Here is a 22,734-nt window from a genome sequence, read left to right as displayed (position 1 = left end):
AGCAGGCAGTGCCTCAGTCCCAGCTGGAGCCGTGGTGCTGCTGAGCCTGTTCCCATGGTCCCTCATTCAGGTGAACAGTTTGCTATTTTACACTAATGGTATTAATTACAAAAATGAGTGTGTTTTGCAGTAAGAGGCAGAGTAGCCAGGCTTACCTCTTAATAATATTCCCAAAGTGACATTTGGAGTGCTATTTTTTGCTGTTGCACTGATAAATCAGTGTGCGATGCTGCTTCTTTTCTATTTTCTGACACCACTTCTCTGCTATTCTTAGCAACTAAAGCTATTTCTGTGGTGGCTGGCTTTGGGAAGCTGAGTTGTTTTCTCCCTGCCTATAAAATCAAGTCTGGCTGCACTGACCTAGAATCAGCAAGTACAAATGTACCAGTTGGGCAGGAAAAGCAGTGGCCACTTTCCTACCTCTGCTAATCAAAGATTTGTCCCAGAATGAGCTGGTTTTTGGTGTTACCAGCCTTCCTGTACACTGGTTTTCCAGGTCACTACAGCAAATAGTATTTTAGGGGGTTTAGCTCAGAGAATTCAGCTTTTTGAAGGAGCTGAATCTTCTTGCATGCAGTGTCTCTGTGCTGGGCTCTCGTTGCTCATGCTCAGTCTGCTGACCTTAAGTATTTTCTGACTTTGGCAGAACCATTGCTTAAAAAAACCTCAAAAAACAAACCCCCGGGCCTCAGTCAGCAGTGCAAGCTGGGGGAAGGTCTGAGGGATGCTCAGCAGAGCGTGCTGTACACTGATCCTGCTGATGCAGTGATAAATTTAAAAATGAGTGGGGTTAGTTAATGGCACACCAGGCTTCTCTGGTGGGAGCTCACCTCAAGAGGCCCCAATATTGGGGTTTTCTGCATCAGTCTAAGGCAAGTTAAGGGTGTCCAGTGAAAGATAATTCCAAACAGTGAGGTGAGGTGATTTTCTGTACAACTCCTGACCATTCTGGTGGCTGATCCTTGTGGTACAGACTGATGGGAATGGGGAGATGTCCACAGTGAATGTGGTTTAAGAGGGTTTAAGACAGCGCTGCCTTCAGTGGTGCTTTCCTGGCTATAAACCCAGGAGGAGTTCTGGTTGGCAGAACACCCCACATGGCATTTTGATTCATTCATTTTCCATTCAGAGCACTGTAGGGCAGGTTTCTTGCAGCTCTCAGCTGATGGGAAGACCCATTGAGCAGCTCACAGATGGTGAAATGTTCCTGCCTCTCCAGCAAGCCCAAGTGTCACAGAGCTGCAGATGTATCCTGAGGGTGGGGAGAAATCTGATGGCTTGGCAGTGTTTCCTCCTGTGGTGGCTCCCACCACCCCTGCTCAGCCATAATTCAGCTGGGAAATTTGGGAAGATGTTAACAGGGCTCCTGGGAGCAGCAAGTCTGATTAGACTTGGGCAGGAGTCTCTGTTTCCCTGTTTCACAGGTGGCTGCAGAAATTTTTTGATTCTGGTTCAGGCTGTGCATCCCTTGTGGCTCCAACATCTGGGAACTGCTGGAGGCTGAACTCACAGGGCCAAATCTCCAATTCCCATGGCCAAACCCAAGACTGTAAGGGGGAAAGCTTGTATCAAGTCTTTTTGCCCCTTTTTAACTCACATATTCTTTATTAATATCTTTTCTTTCAAAGAAAATGCAAAGCTGTTTATAGGAATCTCTTTAAAGAGATTCTTTACAAATGGAAGTCTGGGGTTTTGCTTTTTTCAAACAAACCAGCTGAGCTTTGTCCTTTCCTCATTTCTTGTTGGGCTTTGGGGCAGCAGCAGTTACACAAGACATGGAGGGACTTCTGTGTCTCCATCAGGAGAAGGATGAGTAAGTGTTGAAGGGGTGGAGTGTTGGAGGGATTATATCCTGGGAAGGAGCAGAGTGGTTGGTGATGTGCCTCTCTCAGGGAGGCTGTTCCTGTTCCCAGCCTGGGGGTGGGAGTGGATCACAGTCACCACCTCTCCTCAGGAGTGCTTCAGTGAGCACTTCAGCACACTCAGCACTCTCCCTGCTGAAGGCAGCAGCAGAAAGGACAGCTAGTATTAGTGCTATTGGGGCTCTAAAGCTTTTAATGCAAAGGAGCTTTCAAGCCTTCTTGCTGCTGCCTGGTAACTAATTCATTCTGTGCTCCTTATGCTCCATCTTTTCCTCCTGGCACTGCCATTGGGAGCAGCTTATACTCTGTACTGAATCTTTCTCCTCAGTAGCTGAGTGAGGATAAGAGAATTTTGGCTACTCAGAATCAGAAGCTGCAGTGCTTGCAGAACAGCCCCAGAGTTAAACACCTTGTCAGGACACTAATTCCCACAGCAATTGTGGGCACTTACTGCTGGCTGCAGGAAACATGAGCTAAAAATCATTTTATCAGTTCCTGCTGGAAACAAGATATAAAATTTTCATTATCTAAAATATGAGCATCTCTGGATTTAAAGAATAAATACATTGTAGTGAGTTCTCCAGGAGCTACAGTTATTTTTTTTACCCTCTCCTTGTTATCAAATTCAGTGACAAGTGGATATAAATGATATAAAAGGTAGCCAGGCTGCATATGATGATAAATTTTGGAAGCTGTATAATGAGTGTTTCTAGACTAGTAATTAGCATGCCTGCTAACTCAGAGGAAAGGAAATTATTGATAGGAGGGGGGAATCAATTTTAGATTGAGTTTTTCAATTAGGAAAGACTGATGGACCTTGCTGCTGGTCAGGAGAAGGTGATTAATCTAGATCTGAGGGAAGTGCTGGAGTTAGCACTGGTTAGAGTAAGGGCTCAAGGGTTTTATCAGTGTTAGATCTCTGAGAACATTTGGATTATTTATTTTTCCCTGTGTTTCCATGTCATTCTCAGGCCCAATGGGCTGGAAATCATCTCTGTAGGTTTATTCTAAAGTAGGAAATTCTTCTTTTCAGTTCTGTAGCCCATGTGATACCCATGGCTCTCTGTTTTGGAGGGGGTCTCTGGTTCTCAGGGTGGGTAGGATTCACCCCTTGCAAGATTTCCTTTGTTGGGCTGCAAACCACATCCAGTGCAGGGAAAATCTTTGTTCTCAAAGTGGTGAAGAGCCAGGTGCCATAGCCCTGCCTGGTGCAGGACAGTGACCATGGCAGCTGCTGGTACCACCTTTTGCCTGGCTTCAGCAAGAGCCACCTCTTGCTGTGTCTCCCCATGCTGGCAACCTGGAGACCAGAGGTGACTGATATTTGTCTTTTCTGCTTCTTGTTCTCCCCCCACAGCACTGATGCTGGTGACAGCCCCGTGGGCACCACCACCACCACCAACCTGGAGCAGCCACAGGTCATCCCATCCCAGGGTGACCTCCTGGGGGACCTCCTCAACCTGGACCTGGGGCCCCCTGTGAATGTGCCCCAAGTGACCACCATGCAGATGGGTGCTGTGGACCTCCTGGGAGGAGGGCTGGACAGCTTGGTAAGCAGCACATCCTCTTTAGCTGATGGGGGATAATTGGAGCTGTGCTTATCTCTGCAAAGCCTTGATCATTTGTGCTTTTAATGCTCAGTGAACTGAGCTCCCAGTGCTGAGTCCTGGAGCTCCAGGAGGATTTAACCAGAGTTATTGTACCAACTTTCAGCAGGCTTTTCCTGCTCTACAATGAATGTTGCTGCCTGCTGTAGAATCCCCATGGTCACTGGATCTATTTGTTCTGTGCTTTTTCTGTCTGTAGAAAAAAAACTCAAAGTTGCTTTAAGGATGTAAAAGTGTTTTTGCTGCTTTCTGTTTGAATCAGGCTCCCTTTCAAGAAGGCATTTATTCCACCCAGTTCCCAGCCCTCCTGAATTTCAGTGCTAAAGCTCTCAGGCTGTAACCCTGTGTCTTCCCATTTGTGTATTCTCCAGAGCGTGCCATGGTTTAATATCAGTGACATTTTAATTGCAGTGAGGTCAAGAGGGAGCTCTCTAGGCACTCCTTCCTGTGCCAGAGCTGCTCACCAGGCACCTGCCCTGGCACTAACAGGGTCAGGCTGCAGTGGGAGCAATCACAGCTGCCCTCTGCTCTGGGGAGGGAGCTGGGCATGGGCTGCAGGGAGAAAATCACAGAGCAGGGAGCAGCAGCAGGGCAGAGGTCAGTGCTGTGAGGCAGTGAGGAGTGCTGCCTGTAAGGGTCACAGCACACACGTGCCCAGCTCCCTGCTGCCTTCCCCACAGAGGGAAGAAGCTCTCCTAGGTGTATTTGCACCATGTATATCAAGTAAGACTGCCCCAGGGGACACAGTTGGGTGCTTCTCAGGCTTGGAGTGGGTTTGTGTTGCTTGAGGTTTGGTTTGTGATGGGTTGGGCTGGGTTATCTCTGCTGGTTCAGGTGCACTTTCAGTTCTGAGTCAAGCTCTGAATAAGAGAGGTAGGAGGCAGCTGGATGAACCAATCCTCCAATTCAACAAATCCTTATTAGTCAAACACATATTTTTTTAAACCACCATAAGCTTACTAAAGCAAATGTTAAACACATTTCCAGCTCCAGTGCTTCATGGCCTAATGAGCTGGAAACAATTTAACCCTTAATGGCCCTGGCCCTCACAGAGGGCAGAGGTGCTGTAGGCTCTGCACTCTCTAACCACAGGTGTTTGGCTAGCAGGGACACTGCTCTTACTGGGGATTAGCACAGTGGTCAAGCTGGACTTGCTGGGAAAGCAGGCAGTGAGAGCAGAGCAGTGAGCTCTGCAGCCTTTCCCTGCACTGCCAGCTGTGCCTCCAAAAGCCTGGCACTGGGAGTTCAGGAATGAAGGCATTGCAGAAGGTGCTGCTGCCTGGGGTACCACAGCATGGTTTGCACATAAATTCCTCTCTGCTGCCTTCCAGGCCTCTCACAGTAACCCTTTGTTCCTCATTAGTGTCACACAAATAAATGGACACAGTAGAAGTAAAACCTGGTTTTGGGAGAAGAGCTGTCTCCCAGCTGGCATTAATGGGCTTAATTTAGTGACCTGCTCTGACAGTGGAGCTGTTAGTTGAAATGGTAGCAGGCTTTTACTTAATATTTTTCTCAAGCCTTAAGCACATCCGTGGGGTTATGGAGTGTGATCTGACAAAATGATCCTGTCTGGATGGGGAGTAGCTGTGCCTGGGGCTGCATGGCCAGTGCTCTCTCAGCTGAGTAGTTGGGGAAGTACTGGAAAAAAAAAAAAAATCTGAACCCTGGTGTGGTTTTTGAAGGTGGATGCTTTCTATGGGAGGGCTGTTGCATCAAAGCTTCAGCTTTTCCTTCCTTTGGTCACTCTCTTTTCTCAGGTAACAAGTGACAGGATGAGAGGGAATGGCCTCTACTTGTGCCAAGGGAGGTTTAAATTGAATATTGGGAAATCTGTCTTCACCAAAAGGGTTTTAAAGCACTGGAATAGGCACTGGGGTAGTGCTGGGGTCACTTAAAAATCGTGTGGATGTGGCACTTGGAGACATGGTTTAGTGGTGGCCTTGGCAGTGCTGGTGGAATGCTGTGGAGGTCTTTTGCAACCTAAATGAGCCTAGGATAATAAGCTTAATTAGTGAGTGAATGTGAGCTGTGTGTTTGTTTGTTGCTGTGGGCATGTGTTTAACAAGCCTCAAGCTGGGTTAACCCTAACCTGGCATTACCCAAATTGCTGGGAAGTGCCCTGGGCTGCAGGGCTTGCCAAGAGGATTGGCATTTTGATCTCAGGCTGGTATTAAACCACATTTGTGCCATGCCAAAATCAGTCTCAAACTGCAGATCCCACAGGCCTGATTGCTGTGGGTGGGAAGGAGGTGAGACACATCCCAGTGTGCTCCTTGAAGAAGGGCTGAGATCTTCACCCTTATCTAGGGATCAAAAACACCTTGGGGGGGCAGCAATGCCTGAATTGTTCTGCTTTGAAATTTCCCTTTTGTTACTCCTTAAAGTTTTTTTGATGTATTTCTTCCCCTGCATTGTTGGGCACACTGACACACACTGTGATGGTGACATTCAGTCCTGTGAGTGCCTCAAAGGCAGCTGGAGGTCTGCAAGAGGCTGCTGGCAGGATCTCAGCCAGTTTGTCACACCCACTCAGTGTCATCTGCTGATCCCCTCTTCTGCCCCTTGTCTTTGGAGGGGCTGTCTCATCAGAGGGTTGTTCTTGCAGTGAAAGTCCCAATGGGACTGACCCAGAAAGACCAACAGCAGCTTTACCTTCCATGGAAAATGCCATTCTAGTTCCATTCTTTAAACTGTGGGCTTCTATTTTTCTTCCAGGCATTTAGAGATTGAATGGGGTAAAACTGCACAAACACCAAATTAATATTGTTCATTTGAGTTGTCCTCAGCGCTGCCAGATATTTATGCCCATGACTAGTGAGACTCCAGCTGCTTGCAAGGTTAATTTCTTTAGTGAGTAAATCTTATTTTATCTCCACAGTGAGTTCTGTAATTGGCATTAAATGTAACATGCATGCACAGATGCTGAGCATGTGTTAACAATTAAAAAGAGGAGAAAAAGAGCCTTTGGTACAAGAGAATTGCTTATAAGCAGAGCAGACTTGCTGTAGGACTTCTGGAGATCTTTTTTCTAGGGAACAGGTTGTGCCCTTGTTTGCCACCATGGGCAGATCTTGTTCTTCTCTGCTCAATTTTCTTTTTCTATAAAATGGTGACTAACCCCACGTTACAAAACTACTTGGGATCTCCAGCTCCACAGTGTAAAGCAGCCATAGCAGTCACTAATGGAGGAGAAACAAAACCTGTGGGAGAGCAGATTGCTGGGTGCAGAGCTGTTCATCCCAAGAGCTGGAATTTGATGCTTTTTCCCCTCAAGTGGCTGAATTTCATGCAGGTTACAGTCACTCTCCCAACTCCTGTGCAATGGTGCAGTGCTTTGCAGGATGTCTCTCTGTGCTGACATGACATTTTTACCTTTAAACCTTTCTGTGTGTTCATTTGTTGTGCAAATCCACAGAACCTGAGAGCTCTGTGGGCACACTGTGCTTCCTGGGAGCCCCTGCCTTGTCTGGGAGCAGGGCACTGTGGCCAGGAGCCAGGAAGGCTGGCTTGAAACTCAGGGGCAGAGCAGTAAATCTGCAGGAATGGACAGGCTTGGATTGTCTGTTATGTAAGGATTTTATTTAATGCTCTAACCACTCATCTACAAGAATATTATTGATTCGAGACTGACAGCTGGTCAGGTTGATTTATGTCCTAAACTGAAAAGCTGTTTGATAAACACTGAATATCCACAGTTTTCTGTAATGCCTGGGCTGGTTTGGGCTGGCACAGGTGGGGCTGTGCCCCTCTGTGCAATCTGGCTGGATTTAGGGGGTTCTGACCCCAAGACCCCAAGGGTCTGTTCCACACCATTCAGGGCTGTATCCCATCACTGCAGTGGGATGGAGGGTGGGAGCTGAGCTCCAGGCACCACAGGCTCAGCAGCCTGGGAGGAAACCCCTATTCCAGCAGTCTGAAGTGCCTGCCTCATCCACAGGGCTGTGAGCAGGGGCTGCTGGTGTCCCTCCCTCCCTGACTGATTGCTTTCAAGTGGAGAATTCAATGACAACGCCCTGAACTCTTGGGGTTGATTAGGGACTCAGCAATGTTTTATGAAAAAGCTCCAAAGTGACCTTCAGTCTGCCCTGGGGGGTGCCACATCCCTCTCCTGGCTCTACAAGTGATTTGCTGTGTATAATCTTAGGAAAGTCACTTAATTTACCTTTTCCTGGCACTACAATGTGAGAGTGGCTGTGCCAGGTCAGCCCCAAGATCCATTTATGCAGTGGATGTGATGATCCTTTCCCAGAGTGCTCCTCCAGCCTTTGACAAGGAGCTGAGTGACTCCTTTCATCTGGGCTGTGGAGGTTTGATGAGCTATAAAGGAATCTGTTAAGATTTCTGACAAAGGACACAAATCCATTGCTGGGGCAGGGCTGGTGTGGCAGAGGAGCTATTTTGGTGGGTCACTCATTCATATCTGATTCAAAGCTGCTGTAGCAGTCATAGGACTGCTAGAGCTTTGTGAGCTGCTTGGTTTTTTACATTTTGGAGAATGAAAACGGATAGGATTCAGTTTTGGTTGCTGATGGAAATCTCCCAGCAGGGCAAAGCATTAGCAGCAAGTGCAGTGGAATTGGTGACTGTGGTATTGGCAGTGTGACCTGTCCTCCAGCAGCTTTGACACAGCTGTCCCTGGTTTGGAGAGCAGCCCTTGTGCTCTGCCATCCTGGCTTGGTGTGCAAACAGACACAAAACAGGCAGCAAACAAGGCACTGAACTGCCTCTGTGTGAGCCACAGTGGTGTCTGCAGTGGGATCCCTGCAGCCCAGGCATGGTCTGTCCTGCAGCTCAGGGCTCTCTCAGGGTTAGCTGCCCCAAGGGGGCTGCCAGCTGCCCTGCTCTCAGCATCTCACACCATTTCTCTTAGGTAAATGCTTTGTGTTCCTTGCTGCTCTCTTACTGAGTGCAGGCAGCACCTTGAGCTGGTGCTTGGCTCCTGCCTTGTGGAGTGAGGCAGCTAGAAGGCAATTGTCCCCTGTTAAGCCATGAGTTGTGGTCCAGGAAATGCAGAGCTGCCCTGGAAGCCTTGATGATGCTGTGGGCACAAGGCAAGGCAGTTGCTGAGCAGTGGTTGTTGAAGCTTTTGTCCCTGGCTCCACCCTCCCTGTTATTTTTTGGTGCTCCAAAAGCCTCACGTCATTTTGCAGAAGTGATTGTAGCCCCTCAGGATCACATGAACACTTCAGCAGAGTCACTTCATTACAAGCTGCTCTTAAGATGCAAATAAACCCTCCTAATGCAGTAACTCCAGCACTGCTACACTTCATAAGTCAGCATAACTGCTTCCACAGGGCTGGAATTGCAGGGCAGAGCCTCTCCAACTGCAGAGCAGCTGCGGCACCGTCCGAGCCAACTTGTGCAAAGTGAAGGTGCTGATGCAGTTTGGGAAAAGGTGCTGGCACTGCTTTTATTGATACAGCCTCCTCTTTGAACCCATGTGGCTGCTTGGGTGCTGTTATGGCAGGATAGGTTTGGAGGGAATAAAGAGAATTCCTCTTTGAAGAACCTTTATGCCTCGGGGGGCTGAGACTCCCTGTCCATCCTCTGCTCATCTCCTGAAGCTGGCAACTCTTCATCCTGAAGCAGAGGCTTTGTTCTCTTCAACAGCAGGCAAAGCTGCCAACTTTAGGATCAGGATCAGGGGTTTGCAGTGCCATGAGCTCCCTTGGACCATCAAGAGACAGCCCTTGTCCACCCACCTTCTCAGCAAGTGGGGCTGGCAGCTGTGTTAACGTGGTCCTCTCCTCTGTGGAGCTGTTCCTGACTCTCCTGTAAGGCAGATCCAGGTTGTCCTCCTGGCAGGAGTGTCTGTCTGCCCATGAGACAAATGGAAATGGTTAACCAGAGCTGCCAGTCCTGGGGAATTGCTTCAGCAGCACTTCATGCCTGACTAATATCTGTTTCTTTCCTTCTGCACTCTGCCTGTCACTCCAGATGGGAGAGGACACTCTGTGGGTAATTGGTTCCTGTTCCCTCTGTCTTCCTCTTTCCCTCTTACTCACACACATCACTGTTACAGTCTCTTCCATCACTCTGAGTTTGGAATAAAGTTATGATTTGGGCATCCCACAGGAGGAAAACCAGGCCTGCAGTTCCTGAATGGGAACAGCGTCAGTGCCACGGGAGGGTGACAGGCAAGAAAAACAGAAAAAGAGCCTTTGTGCTGCTGCAATGGGAAGTGCAGCCTGGATCTGATGTGGAATTGATCAGTGTAGCAGATCAGTTCTTTTTTAACTTCCCCCTGTAACTTCTGGTGCAGTAGAAATGCTATCACTTCTCTCTTCAGTCAGGGCAGAGCCAGCTCTGCCTGTAGGGACCTGGAGGAGCTGCAGCTCCTTGGCTCTGGCTCTGCAGCTCTGGAGCACATCTGCAGTGCTTGGGCCCGAGCACAGGAGCCAGGAGAGGCTCAGGCTGTGCTCTGCAGAGCCCTCCAGCCACTAAAGAGGGGCTGCAGCAGCTCAGAGCTTCCTGCCATGGAAAAGAGATGTTAGGTCCAATCTGAAAACACACGGGGGCTCCTGGTAAATTCTCTGAGCCAGTCAGGTTTTTTTTTCTCCTTTTTATGAGAACTGAAGTCTTAACTAAGCAATAAATCCACATTCTAATTTCCCCCCACCCCAAGGCCTGACATTTAAGGAAAATGGAAGACTTGTGGATAGCTCAAGGAACCCCAATATGTCATTCCCTGTCCCTTGCAGCCAACATCAGTGTACAAGCTGCTTCGAGGTTGGGTTCCTACCCTGCAGCTCCTTCTGATGAGTGTAGTAGGAAATGGTAGAATAGTTAACATCTGGCTTGATTATGCAGAATTATTCAGTCATTTCCATAATACCCTTTGTAAAATGCTTGCTGCTTGATAAACCAGCCTTTCTGCTGCTGCAGACAACAGAACCAGAAATCCTCTGTGCATACAATAATACCTGGGAATGAACTGGGTTCTTTCTTTTCCCCCAGACTTCGCTGCCTGTCAGTATAAAGCTTGAAGTTCATCTGCATGCAAGACTATGAATAGGGATGAGGTGTAATAGTTGCATTTATTACTCCTCAGTGAGCCAGTAACAAGATGTAAATGATGTGATATATTAATCTAAGCCATGGCTGGATTAGAGAGCAGTCAATAGAACAAAACTCTGCTCTGTCAGGCTGTTTCAGTGGGGGAGACTTGACAGTGTAATAAGCCTTATTTTATAAGCTCAATATTAATTGGATTTGCATCCTCGGGCTGGCTTCCTTTGGTCTCTGACTGAGCCTTCTTTTGACTTTGGAATAACTCACTTTTATCTGTTATTTCTTAAGTCTGCTAAGCAAAACTGGGCAGCCAGAGCCTGGGCTGCTGTGTGGAGAGGTGGCTGTTGAAAAAGATGAGGAATTTCCTCATCTTCTACCATGGCATCAAGTAGGGATAAACTGAGTCCCACACAGGAAAAAAGCTCTTAAGGCCTCTTAACAAAAAGCAAATTGTGTGTGATTTGTTCTTTCCTACCACCTACTTGGAGTGGTTAATGTTGCTCCTGTGAGGACCAGGGGAGGGAGAGGTGCCTGGGAATAGGAGAGAGATCCAGGGCAGCACAGGGATTTGTCACATTTTACAGGTTTTATGGAGGCTAGTTATCTTCTGGTAAGTCACTGTCTTACACCTTTGCTGCTCTTCTCAGGGCAATTTATCCTTTTTATCTGTGCTCTGATGGAGAGAGGTATGAAGCTTTATGGTGTCTCTTGACCAGCATAAAACACATTTGCTGTGAGATCTCTCAGGGAACAGGCTGGAGGGGATCAGAGCAAAGTTAATTCCCAAGTTTTTTGTGCAGAGGGAAAAGGTCAGAGCCTTTTTGGCTCTAAGCATTGGCAATCCTAGAAGCTTTTCCTTCAGCTATATGGTGCATTTGTTCAATATTCTGACACACCAGCACTTACTTGAACAACTTATCCAGAACCTTCCTTGACCCAGTTTGTCACATGCTTTTTAAAAAGCAAACTAACTCCAGACTAACTCCCTAAACCCTAATCAAATGGAGGAGTGAAACCATCTCTGGTGAGCTGTGATGTTCTGGTCTGCCAGCCCAGCCTTTTCCTAATGGGGCTGGCCCTTACCTCACCCCTGCATCATCTTCTGTGGATGTTGTCAGGTCATGTTCCTTGTCTGAATGTGACCCCAAAAATCCCCTGTTCCAGGGAAAAAAAATTACCCTGGTCTTCAGAAGAAAAGCCTGGTACACAGATAAGCCTGGAGATGTCTCTGCAGTGAATTAACCACTGCAGATCTGTGCCTGTTTCCTCCTGGTTATCTGTTAAGTGCATTTTAAATGTTCACAGGGGTGATGTTGTACTTGCAAACAGCACTTGTAGCCAAGCCCTGGAGCCTGCCCTGATCTCTGAATTCTCCTGAGCATGTAGAGTGATGTGGAGGTTTGAAAAATGGACTTTATCACTGGAAATGTGGTCTGGGTGTTTTGTAAAGGGAACTGGTGAGGGGAGATCTTCTAGGTGGGCTGCAGAAGAGCCCCAGAGAGGATTTAGTGTTTCTGGAGAGCTGTTTGGGTCACTGCAGATGTGAGTGTGCAGCTTGGCAGAAATTGGTACTGAAATAGCCTGGTGTACCGTGAGGTCTCTTTGCTGTTGGAGTGCCCATTAGATGATGAAGCTGGTTTTTCCCTGTCTGAGGGAGGGGAGCATCTTCAAAGCCCCCCTCTCTGAGCTGTTGTCAGAGGCAGCACAGATCCCATTCTCTTTCTTCCTCGCTGCTGAAAGGAGCCGTGTGCTGGAGGAGCACAGCCAAGATGCATTGTGTTTGCCCGTGGTTCCTAGCTGCTCCCTAGAAAACAAAACCTTTCAGGAAGTGAGCCTTCCTGTCAGTTTTATTTTTATGCCATTTCACAGTTACCCCACTGGGTTTTGTGGAGCTGCTTGGGTCCTGCTGGAAGCAGCAGGGCTGAGGGGAAAGCACCAACGTGTGAAACGTGAAGGAGGGAAGTTTTGGTGCAGACAACAGGCAGAAGAAGGGATGGATTTTTGTTCTTATTAACCACAGTGAAGGCATGGGGTAGTTCTCTAGGTAACTCTTCTCCCACAGCAGCAAGCAGCCCCTCTGCTCCCTGTGCTTTCCCAGCACTGCATTTCTGTCTGTCCTGTGCAGGAGCGATCCGTGCTGGCCGGCTGACACCTGGCTGAAATGATCTCTGTCTCCCTCTCCTCTCTCTCCTTCTCTCTTTCAGCTTGGCAGTGACCTTGGCGGGGGCATTGGAGGAAGCCCGGCAGTAAGTGCCATTCCATTTTTTTCCCCAATTTCCAAAGCTGCTCAAAGCTCAGGGTTTTTCAGTGTAAGCTCACCCACTGTGTGCTGGAAGGTGCTTTTTAAAGCCCTAAAGATGTTTGAAAATGGATCAATGCAACTGAAACTCACAGGTCCCCACCTATGTGGATTTGAGTCCAGCTGCCACCTGGGCTTTCCTGAGAGCAGCCAGGGCCAGAGCTGTTCACTCTCTCTGCTTAGCTCTTCTTCCTCAGAGCTTTTAGTTGGAGCAGCAGCCTTAACCCTGGCAGTGCCTCATCCTTGTGCAACTGCTTTAGCAGCTGAAAGGCCAAGGATGCTTATCCCTGCTCACAAAGCCTGGTCTGTAACCCTAACCCAGTGTCACCACAGACTTGCCTGAACTCAGTGCTTTCTCTTCCCAAACTCCATGTAAGATTTTTGCCTGGACATCAGGGTTAGGTGCTCTGAGTTTTCCTACTGCATGTGGTCAGTGCTGCCACAGGCCACCTCCTCTGTGCCTGTGCTCTGGGGGTGTCCTCCTGCCTACAGCTCTTGTCAGGACATGGGACAGTTTTAACCTGCTTTTAAAGCAGCCTTAGCTTCAAGCTGATGGCAGCTTCTTCCAGAAAAGCATGGAAAGGGAATGAAACTTGGCTTGGAGATGCAGTGGGCAGGAGGGAGTGTGCTTCCAACCCACAGCCAGAAGTGGTGTCTCCTAGAAAGCTCCAGTCCCTCTTCCCAGGACTCTGTATCCAGTAATTCAGTGAGGAAAGCAAACTCAGTTCTGGAGGGAGGACTTTTCAGAGACCCTTGTTATGGCTGCTCTCCTCCTTTCCCTGCCAATCTGGCATTCCTTCCTTCCTTCAGCACGAGGGCAGAGGAGAGCTGGTAGCACAGAACTCCTGTACACCCAGGCAGCCCACAGCAGGACATGGGAGATGGTTCCCCATGGTGATCATACCTACAAAGCCAGGTCTCTGCCCTCCTGGGCCAGCAAAAACCCACCAGGCCCTTCTGTCCTGGTCTCTCTGCCTGTTTCTGGGCTGCTGCCTGGGGAATCCTGTTCTCAAGCACAGGAAGAGAATTTGGGAGTGTAACTGGAGTGTGACTGTCCCATCTGAAGCTGGGCACCTAAAGGTTAATATTCCAGCTTTGATGCCCTCATTTAGGTTCTGGGAGGGAATGATTGCCCTTCTTGAAGAAAGGTTGTCCTCTGGCAGACTCTGCTTCATGTCATGAACCTTTAGGGCCCAAGTGCTGAGAATGCAGAGCTCTGGCTTTGGGTGGGAGTACACAACATGGTCATGACTCCCTTGCTATCTCTGGATATGCAAAATTTTGCAGATTCCTGAAGACTGACGTAGTTGGGGGAAGGTTTGAAGCAATTTGCTCTTCTCCCTGGGTTTATGTAGGGTAGATCCACAAAGCATGTTGTCTTATGAGAAGGAGATATGGAGAAGAAAGATTCCTCTACAGTGGGAATAGATAAGTGGAGCTATAAAAAATGATGTGGAAGCTTGGTTGAGGTGACAGCCGAGTGTAGGGATTAGCTGCCAAGAGCTTTGGAATTCAAATGCATAATTTAGCACTATTGATAAATCAGTGGGAAAGCTGCAAATGGCTTTAAATATTTAGGATATTGCCCAAGTTCATGGTTTATTTAATAAGCAGTGCTAACACGTGATGTTAATGAGTGCCTGTTCTTTTTGACTCCTCCAGGTGGGACAGACCTACATCCCCTCCTCTGTGCCAGCCACCTTTGCCCCTTCTCCCACCCCAGCAGTGGTCAGTGGACTCAACGATCTCTTTGAGCTCTCATCTGGCATGGGGATGGCTCCTGGAGGATATGTGGCTCCCAAGTCTGTACGTAAGGAAAACCAGTCATCCCCAGTTTCTTGCCTCCCCTTGAGCTACAAATCTGACATTGCTCACTTGGCCCATTTATTGTGAGTTTCTGGTGCTAAAACTTCAACTCAGTCCCATTAGGGGTGATCTGGACTTTCCCCAAGTAGAGTAACAATGTGATGGAGACCATGTTAGTTATTAGTTACAGACTTCAGCATTTTAGCAGTTCCCTCCTTTTACCTGTGACAGCATTTCTCTAAAGAATGGCTCAGATAAGATCCCAGACTTTCAGTTGTGTCAGAGCAGCTTTCCTGCAGACCTGCTTCTTAACAAGCTTCCCCAAAAAACTGAGGGCAAGACAGAATTTGCAACAACTTTCCCAGCAGGTTTGTTTGTTTATTTGGAGGAATCCAACACGACAGTGGAGATAAAATCATGTGGTTGGGGTGATGGTGCTGCAGTGGAATGCAGAGAAATGTTCTGTCAGTGACTGATCACAGAGGCTTTGGCTGAAGCATGGAGTTGGGATGGATCATGAGACACAGAGCATGGCTCTGGAAACTGGCTGTGGAGCAGCTGCAGGGAGCTCAGGCTCCTGAAAGGGAATAAACAAAAATTAGCACTCAATTAGCACTCCATGGGTGGATAATTTTAAACCATCCTCTGAAATCAAGGATCTCTAGGTGCTGCAGACCATACTCAAAGATTTTGGTCCTTGCAATTATTGCACCTTATATTAAAAAAACCCCACAGTAATTTTGAGCTGAGTGCTGGCTCATTTTGCACCACTCAGAAATGGGTCTGGGTTTTTCCCACAGAGGTAATTTGGGAATCCAGAACCCAACAGATAATAGTATCAGCCCTGTGATTTTATTTGCTTCAGACTTTAGTGTTGTCCTGCCTCTAACAGCCCAGCCAGCCCTTGGAGAAGTCCAGCAGCAGACTGGGTGAGTCTCATCCTGCTGTGATGGACACAAGCTGTCCCTGCTCTTGTGCACACCAATGCTGTTGTAATTTGATTTCTTCCATGGGTACTGTAAAAAAATATGGATTAGGAGCAGCAAGTTTATTCCTCGCTGGTGAGCTCCATCCTTTCAACACCCCATGTCCCATCTTCCCTGCAGTGTTTCTTTAGCCTTTGTGGGCTCAGTGTGCCAATCCAGGTGGATTTCTGAGCTTTATTGGAAAACTGCTTGTTTGTTATCTTCAGGCCAAGCTGCTCATGCTGAATGACATCTCTTGTGTTCAAGGTTTGGCTGCCTGCAGTGAAAGCTAAAGGATTGGAGATCTCAGGCACATTCAGCCACAGGCAGGGCCACATCTACATGGAGATGAACTTTACCAATAAGGCTTTGCAGCACATGACTGACTTTGCCATTCAGTTCAATAAGAACAGGTAAGAAATAATTAGCAATGCTCTGTGTTCAAGAGATTGATTGCTCCTGGGAAAGGAGTTTGTGCCTACACTGCTAAATTTAAGGAGGGCTTGTGCTTACATGTGTAATGCAGTCGTGAAAATAGCTTGGATGATACAACCTGACCTCTCCATCACACCAAAATTGTGTGGAAGGGCTGAAAACACAGACTGATGAATCTGGGAGGAAGCAGGCAGCAGACAGTGCCATCCTTCTCCCAGCTCTGAAACAGCATCTGCCCCATTTCACCTCAGTGGAGTTTTCCAGCAGCCTCGTGAGCTCTTAGGCAGGTTGGTGGATTTACAGCCAGTGAGTGCCCTGGGCAAAGCAAGAGCACAAAGAGGCAGGATCTGAGCTGCACAAGTATCAACCCATGGTGCCTCTGCCTCCCAAGTTAATTGCTCTGCTGCTCCTCAGACTGTCTGGAAGCACAGGACTCTTTAATAAAGCTGCTTGTCACTGAAGGAGCTGCAAGTTGGGAGCCTGTGGCACATGTTCTCCCTGTAACAGGCAGCAGAACAATTCTGTCAGAAGCAGCAGCCACTTGAAAGTTTAGAGCTTGGATGATAGAATTCAGATTGTTCTTGGAAACCCATCTCTGCCAAAGGACATGACATGGCAGCACAGCCAGGGTGTCTTCCCACAAATAACCCTTCCAGAGAGCTTATCCTGTGGTTTGCTGGGTGTTATCTTCAGCAAGGACCAGGCTACTTCTTATCAAGACTGCAGAGAGTATCTTGTGACTGACATGTTCTCTATATTCCTTAATATCACTTCACTGGAAAAGGCTTCTCTGCTGAAGATCCACTGAAACCAGATCTTTAATCTCACTGCTGCAAATTCAGGATTTCTTGGGACGAATAAGATTTACTTAGAAAAGTCATTATGCTAAATAAGTCTTAGTAAATGTTCTCCCTGGACTGCCATATTTTCTGGAGAGTTTTGCTAAGCTGCTGTATGTGAATGTTTCATGCAAATTAGCCTGGAACAAAAGGCATTTTGTGATTTATTTTTTTTTTCCCACATACATCAAGCTATATTTTAGCCACACCTGCTTTGAGGATGTAGAAAGTTTAAATACTGTACAATAAACCAGCAGTTTTTCATCTTGCAGCACAAGCTCCATATACAACCTACTACAATTTATTTACTCTTTTACAAATGTTGTTCTCTTGTCAATGCTTTCCACTGTGCCTGCTGCATTAGAAAGAGCTGCAGAGGGCTGGTTCTTTAAGTGTAAATATTAAGGTTTGTGATTGGGAAGTTTCTATTGCTTTTCCCTCCTTTCCTGCTGCTGCTAATGGTATTCACTGCAGTCTTGGGATAAAACATTTAAAAAAAAAAATAAAAGAAAGCTAAAGCTCTGGTGTGCTGTAATATCACAGCCCCTTAGTAACCAACTGCAAGTTTGGTTCCCTTCTGAGTCCTGGGGAAAACAGGAGGGTTTGTGTCCTCCAAGGTGAAATGGCTGCAGAAAGCAAATCATGTGGCTAAGCCCTTGCTAGGAATATTCCTATTTCAGCTTCCTAGAGCTGAAAATGAGGGAGATCTAAGAATGGGGCATTTGTTGGTTTCTGAAAGAGTGACAGACCTGATAAATGTGGCTCACTGTGCAGAGACAGCATCAGGCTTTTAGTGAATAAAATAAAAACACACACCTATCCATCCTGCAAACCCCCTGAGACCTCTGAGCTAATGTGAATTCTGCTAAAGAGAAATGCATTAATGAGTGGACACCAAAACATCTGGGCTTCTGTGTGCTTTTGGAAAGCAGCTGGTCTGTAGAGCAGGAGGGCTGTGTTCAGTGTAGGGTGTTTTCCCTGTTCTCCATGCTCAGCAGAGGTGCCTGTGGAATTCAGTGTTCCTTGGACTGAGCAGGCAAGTGAACATTGCTGGGACACATCCCCAGTGGAGGAGCCTCCACCAGGCAGCTGGGCCAGGTGCTGTCATTCAGGACCAGGCAGCTGCATGTGTTGATTCATTTGTTCTGCTGTGCTGTTCCAAGCCACATGTTCCTCCCTGGCTGGCTGTTTGTTGTGTGCTGGCTCCAGCTCCCTCTGCCACAGCTCCCAGGGGTGCTGCAGCAGCCATGCAGTGTGGGATGCACCCTGCCTGCAGTGCTCTGGAGCTCAGGAGCTGAGAAACAACACCTGGCTCTGAGTCCAGGTCATTCCTTGCTGGGCAGGCTGGTGCTCAGCACACAGACCAGTGCCATGTGGGTAATGGGAGAGCTCCCAGGAGCTGGCCCTGGGGCAGGATGGTGAATTTGCCAGCAAATGAGGGAGTTTGCCATGCCTTGTTCTACTTTGTCTGCTCATTTGAGCTGTGTTCCCTCCCTGGAGCAGCAGCAGGGGCAGCTCAGGAGTAGTGGGAAGATGAGGCAAGTGGTGCTTGACAAAAGGAACATTATATTTTGGACTTATTTTGGACAATGCAGGGCTGCTCTCATCACTTCTGTTTTTCTTTTGCCCAGCTTTGGAGTCATCCCAAGCACCCCCCTGGCCATTCACACACCTCTGATGCCAAACCAAAGTATTGATGTCTCTCTGCCCCTCAACACTCTGGGACCAGTCATGAAGATGGAGCCTCTGAACAACCTCCAGGTAAGGATTGTCTCATTCTGGGCAGGGGGGGCAGCTCAGCAGTGCCCAAAACAACATGGTGGGGCTCTAATCATACAATACCACATGTAAACAGTCAGACCTCATGGGTTTGGGCCTCAAGTCTAGCCAAAACTTAGTCCTCTTCCTTTTCCAAGCTTCTCCCAGAAAAACTGAAATGGAAACTTGTTGAATTTTATGACTTTTTAAGCACCTCAAACCAACTGCTTGCATCTGTGTAGATTAAGGACTTTGTTGCAGTAACACTGTTCTGCAAGCTGGGCATGAGGTTTGGCTGGACTTAAGAATTGGGGCAGGTGTGAACAGAGGAAGAACCTGTGGTGGAGCAGGCAGAGAGAGCTGTCAGTAAGAATTGAGGCAATTAAAGGAATTGCAGGGAACATGGCAACTGCTGAGTGATTAATATTTCTCTAGTGCTCTTAAATTCCAGGGTGTTTCACAGAGGCACATCCCTGCCCCAGATAGCTTAATCCAAGGCAAACTGTGTGTTCCAGGAGAGGCAGAGGAGAAATGATGTGAGCAGCTAATGCTTCATTAATGAGGGTGTTGGTGCATAGCAGGGACTGCACTCCCTGGGGAGCCTCTTTATCAGATTGGGCTGTCAATCTGGTAAAGACAGGCCAGATCCAGGGAGATGTTCCCCTCTGCTTTGGACCAGAGACTGTCTCCAGTGGTCTGGAAATCATCAGGCAGACATTCCATGCTGTGCAGTGGAGGTCAGCAACTCCTGCTTCTGCTCTGGAGTTAAATCTCACTAAGTGTTTATAACCTCTGGGTCCTCCAGGATGCTTTTCCCAGTATCCCAAAATGCAGTTACCTTGCACTGCAGCTGCCTCTCTCACCTCAGGTCTCCAGGAGATGGAACTGGGTTGGGTTCCTGCAGTGTAGCAGCCCATAGAGAAGAATATTTTGAAGCAGCTCCTTCTCTTTTTAGTTTGAGAGAATGCAATGGAAGTTACTATTTATTCTGCCTCAGCAACTGTTTTTTCCCCTTCTTTTGACTTCCATTCTGGGCCTTATGACTTATTGATGAGTCTTTGGGCTAACAGCTTGAAATAGCTTCTCTGGCACTCAAAGGAGCAGTCCCACACTCGGGCTCCAAGCACAGTCATGCACTGGAAGAGCACAGACAGTGAATGAATTCCATGGCCTGCCTTCCACCCTCTTGAGCCCCTGCAGCCTCTGGAAGAGCTGGATTCCCTTTGCAACCAGGTCATGAAGCTGAGGTGGCATTTGGGTCAGCTGTGGTAAAATCTGGCTCCTGCTCTGAGGGGAGTGTGGAGGTGACAGTCCCAGTCAGCCTCCACAGCACTGGGGACTCTCAACAAGGCACTCTCAAGTCGCTGCTTCCTTTGATCAGGAGGGAAGTGAAGTATTTGGGTTATTAAATCTCTGAAGGGCTTGGAACACAGTTTGTTTCTTGTAGCATCTCCTGCTAGAACAAAGCTAAGAGAAAACATGTGAGGAAACCTCCAGCTCCCTCCTATTGAGACAGTGGAGCATTCATTAGTGCCAGACTCAGTTGTTAATTTGCTAAGGCTCTCATTGCCATAGAAGTTGGCTGCCCTTTTACAATTGGGGAAGCTGCCATATGGAGTAATAGTATATTTCTCTGCAAAGAGTTGAATCATGATAGCAGATGCCAAGTTAAAAAGAGCACTCCCCTTACTTTTTTGACAGCAGTGGGCTTGATGGAGATCTATCAGTGCCCTGACAGCCAAGGCTCTGGTTTTGTTTTGTGGGTTCATGTAGAAAGGATTGTCTTGAAATGCCTTGCTGACCTACTTAGGGAACAATTTATAGCATAATATAGGAGTAGAGAATACAAATGTTCCTGTATTCATTGAAGAACCAAAACACTCATCAGGTTGGATTTACTTAATGTGGTTTTTTTTCCTCAGCTAGGGAACATTGAAGCAGATGTAGGGCTGGTTTGAACCTGAGGACCTTATGTTCATCTCCTATTCTGGTGGGAGTTTTTTGTTTTTAGTAACAAGAAAAATAAGTCCTGAAGTAACCAAACTGATAGCTTTCAACTTTTTGTCATGTTAATTATACACTTCAAAGACTAGTTGTACATTCCTTAGGCAACTACTTCAGAAGTAATGAATTCATGTCTTGTTCAGGTTATTTTTATTACCATTTCTAATCTTTCACCCAATACAGCTCACTTAATCTTGACATTTGTAATCATGGAGAGAAACTAAAATATTTGACAAGGTAACGAAAAAGACATTTTTGCAAGAAGATGAGGAGGGCTGAAATATTTTCAGAGGCTTACTTAGGTAAAATATAGCTGAAGAGTCTTGTGTTTGCTAGTCACCTTGCATCTTGTGATACTGAATGCCAGGCTTCTCCCCTGCATCCCAAAATAATCACGATCATTTTCCTGACTTGTTGACTCAGCTTTAACCCCCAGTCAAGCAGAGATTTATCCAAAGGGTAAAGCTGGACTGGACACAGCATTGTAGGGCTGACCAAACCCCAATCCCTGCTCTCTGCTTCATCTTTTTAACTTCTGTCAGATTGAAAAGCTGCCTTTGGAGTGTTCCTGTTGCTAAAGAAAATCTGACTTAGGTATTTGTGTGCTTCTAATTTCTGGTGGGGGAGACCTTTGCAGTGCCTTGTCAGCATTTTTGGGGCTGTGGGTGCTGTGGTCAGAACATGGCACCAACAAATAACAACAAGGCCTTGCCCAAAGGTCTGTGAGAGGCTGTGTTGACCTTCCTGTGTGTTTGATAGCCATGGAGACATCTCTGGGAGTTGGACAGGTCTCCCTGGCTCCTGCAGTGTTGCCTTTTCACAACCAAAGCAGTGGTGACACTGCTGGTGACACGTGGGCTGCTAGGGCCATGCCAGCTGGGAGAGGTGGGCTGGGTGAGGTGTCTTTGGCATCACGTGTGTGAGACCTTCAGCTCTCTGAGAGGAAGGTGCCTCCTGAAACAGGGATTTGCACTGGTGGGAATATTGTCTTTCCAGATAGTTCTTCAAGTCAAATGTGGAATTATGGGCTGAGAGCCTTTCTATGCTAAAGAGAACCACTGTTCCTAAGAATTGGCTTTTTAACAGCTGGGAAATGCTGTGGAATTGGAATACCCAGTGGAGCACACATTGCTCCCCTGATCCTGGAAATGGGTGAAGTGGAGCCAACCTGCAGCCAGAGTTTCAGAGCTCAGGCCTGGCCTGTCATGGCACAAATCTGATCATCTCTTCTGTGAGATTATAGCCCCTTGCAGGAGACAGTGCAGGTGAAAATGAGCTGTAGGCACTCCTGGAGCAGCAGCAAGTCAGCCTGAGGCTGGAGCCACCCTCCTGGGATCCACACTCAGAATGCACCATCAGTGTGTCACATCCTGCTGTCAGCTGCCAGCCCTGCTTGCTGCAGCTACAGAGCATGCAGCTGAACAAAGCTGGAATGTTTCAAACTAGCTTTTTTTATGTAATTCAGTGAAATTATCTGAGTGTGGAAAGGGAAGGATCTGCCAGCTGCATTTCTCCCTGAGGAGGGGCACTTGGAAACACAGACATGCTGCTGGGCAGCATGAGCTGCAGGACACTTTGGCAAAACCTGTTCATAGAGACAGAGGAGGAAGGTGCAGCTTCTTCACTGAGGAAATATCAGTGTTGCTAATGCAGTGGATGATGCTTTTCCCTCCAGTCTCAGCTCTGCTGTAACTCATCACCTGTGCTCCTCCACGCTGCAGCCTCTCGCAGTGCTGAACCACTGGAGCTCTCATTCATCAGAGCTGTTAATGTAGCTCAGGTCACAAACACAGCACTCAGAACTTGGAGACAGATCTCACACATCCAGCTCTCTGTGGGAATCATTGTGAGCAGCAATTCCAGCCAACAGATGTTCACTCTCCAAAGCCTGCTTGATAAATGACACAATATCTGCCCGTGTGTGAGAATCCCTGACCAGCCACCACTCAACACCTGTGGGTAGCTAGATGGGGAAGATGCTGCTTGGATTTGTTGCCTGGGTTATTCTTTAACAGTCTCTGCTTGTGAGAGTCTTATTTCAGCAAAGAACCCTCCTGGGAACACTCTGAATTAAGGACTTGGATCACAGCTTGGCATCTGTGGCCAGTTCCTCACTCAGCTGTGGAAAGCTGTTGGTTTGGAGGT

General features: G+C 47.6%; 1 protein-coding gene across 4 annotated transcripts in view; it reads left to right on the top strand.

Moving 5' to 3' along the window:
- The window catches only part of AP2B1 (adaptor related protein complex 2 subunit beta 1), a 76,235-nt gene that overhangs the window by 38,445 nt on the left and 15,056 nt on the right, over positions 1–22,734 (top strand). For 3 of the 4 annotated variants that reach the window (XM_059865645.1, XM_059865644.1, XM_059865646.1), the window contains exons 14-18: positions 3,220–3,412; positions 12,688–12,729; positions 14,445–14,588; positions 15,821–15,966; positions 18,459–18,588. In XM_059865645.1, coding sequence (XP_059721628.1) covers positions 3,220–3,412; positions 12,688–12,729; positions 14,445–14,588; positions 15,821–15,966; positions 18,459–18,588 — 655 coding nt within the window. The remainder of the gene's footprint in view (positions 1–3,219; positions 3,413–12,687; positions 12,730–14,444; positions 14,589–15,820; positions 15,967–18,458; positions 18,589–22,734) is intronic. The other variant, XM_059865647.1, reaches the window with a different exon arrangement.

This window comes from Haemorhous mexicanus, chromosome 22 (assembly GCF_027477595.1).
Source record: "Haemorhous mexicanus isolate bHaeMex1 chromosome 22, bHaeMex1.pri, whole genome shotgun sequence".
In the NCBI taxonomy this organism is placed as follows: Eukaryota; Metazoa; Chordata; class Aves; order Passeriformes; family Fringillidae; genus Haemorhous; species Haemorhous mexicanus.
This window is presented reverse-complemented; position numbering and strand designations above follow the sequence as displayed.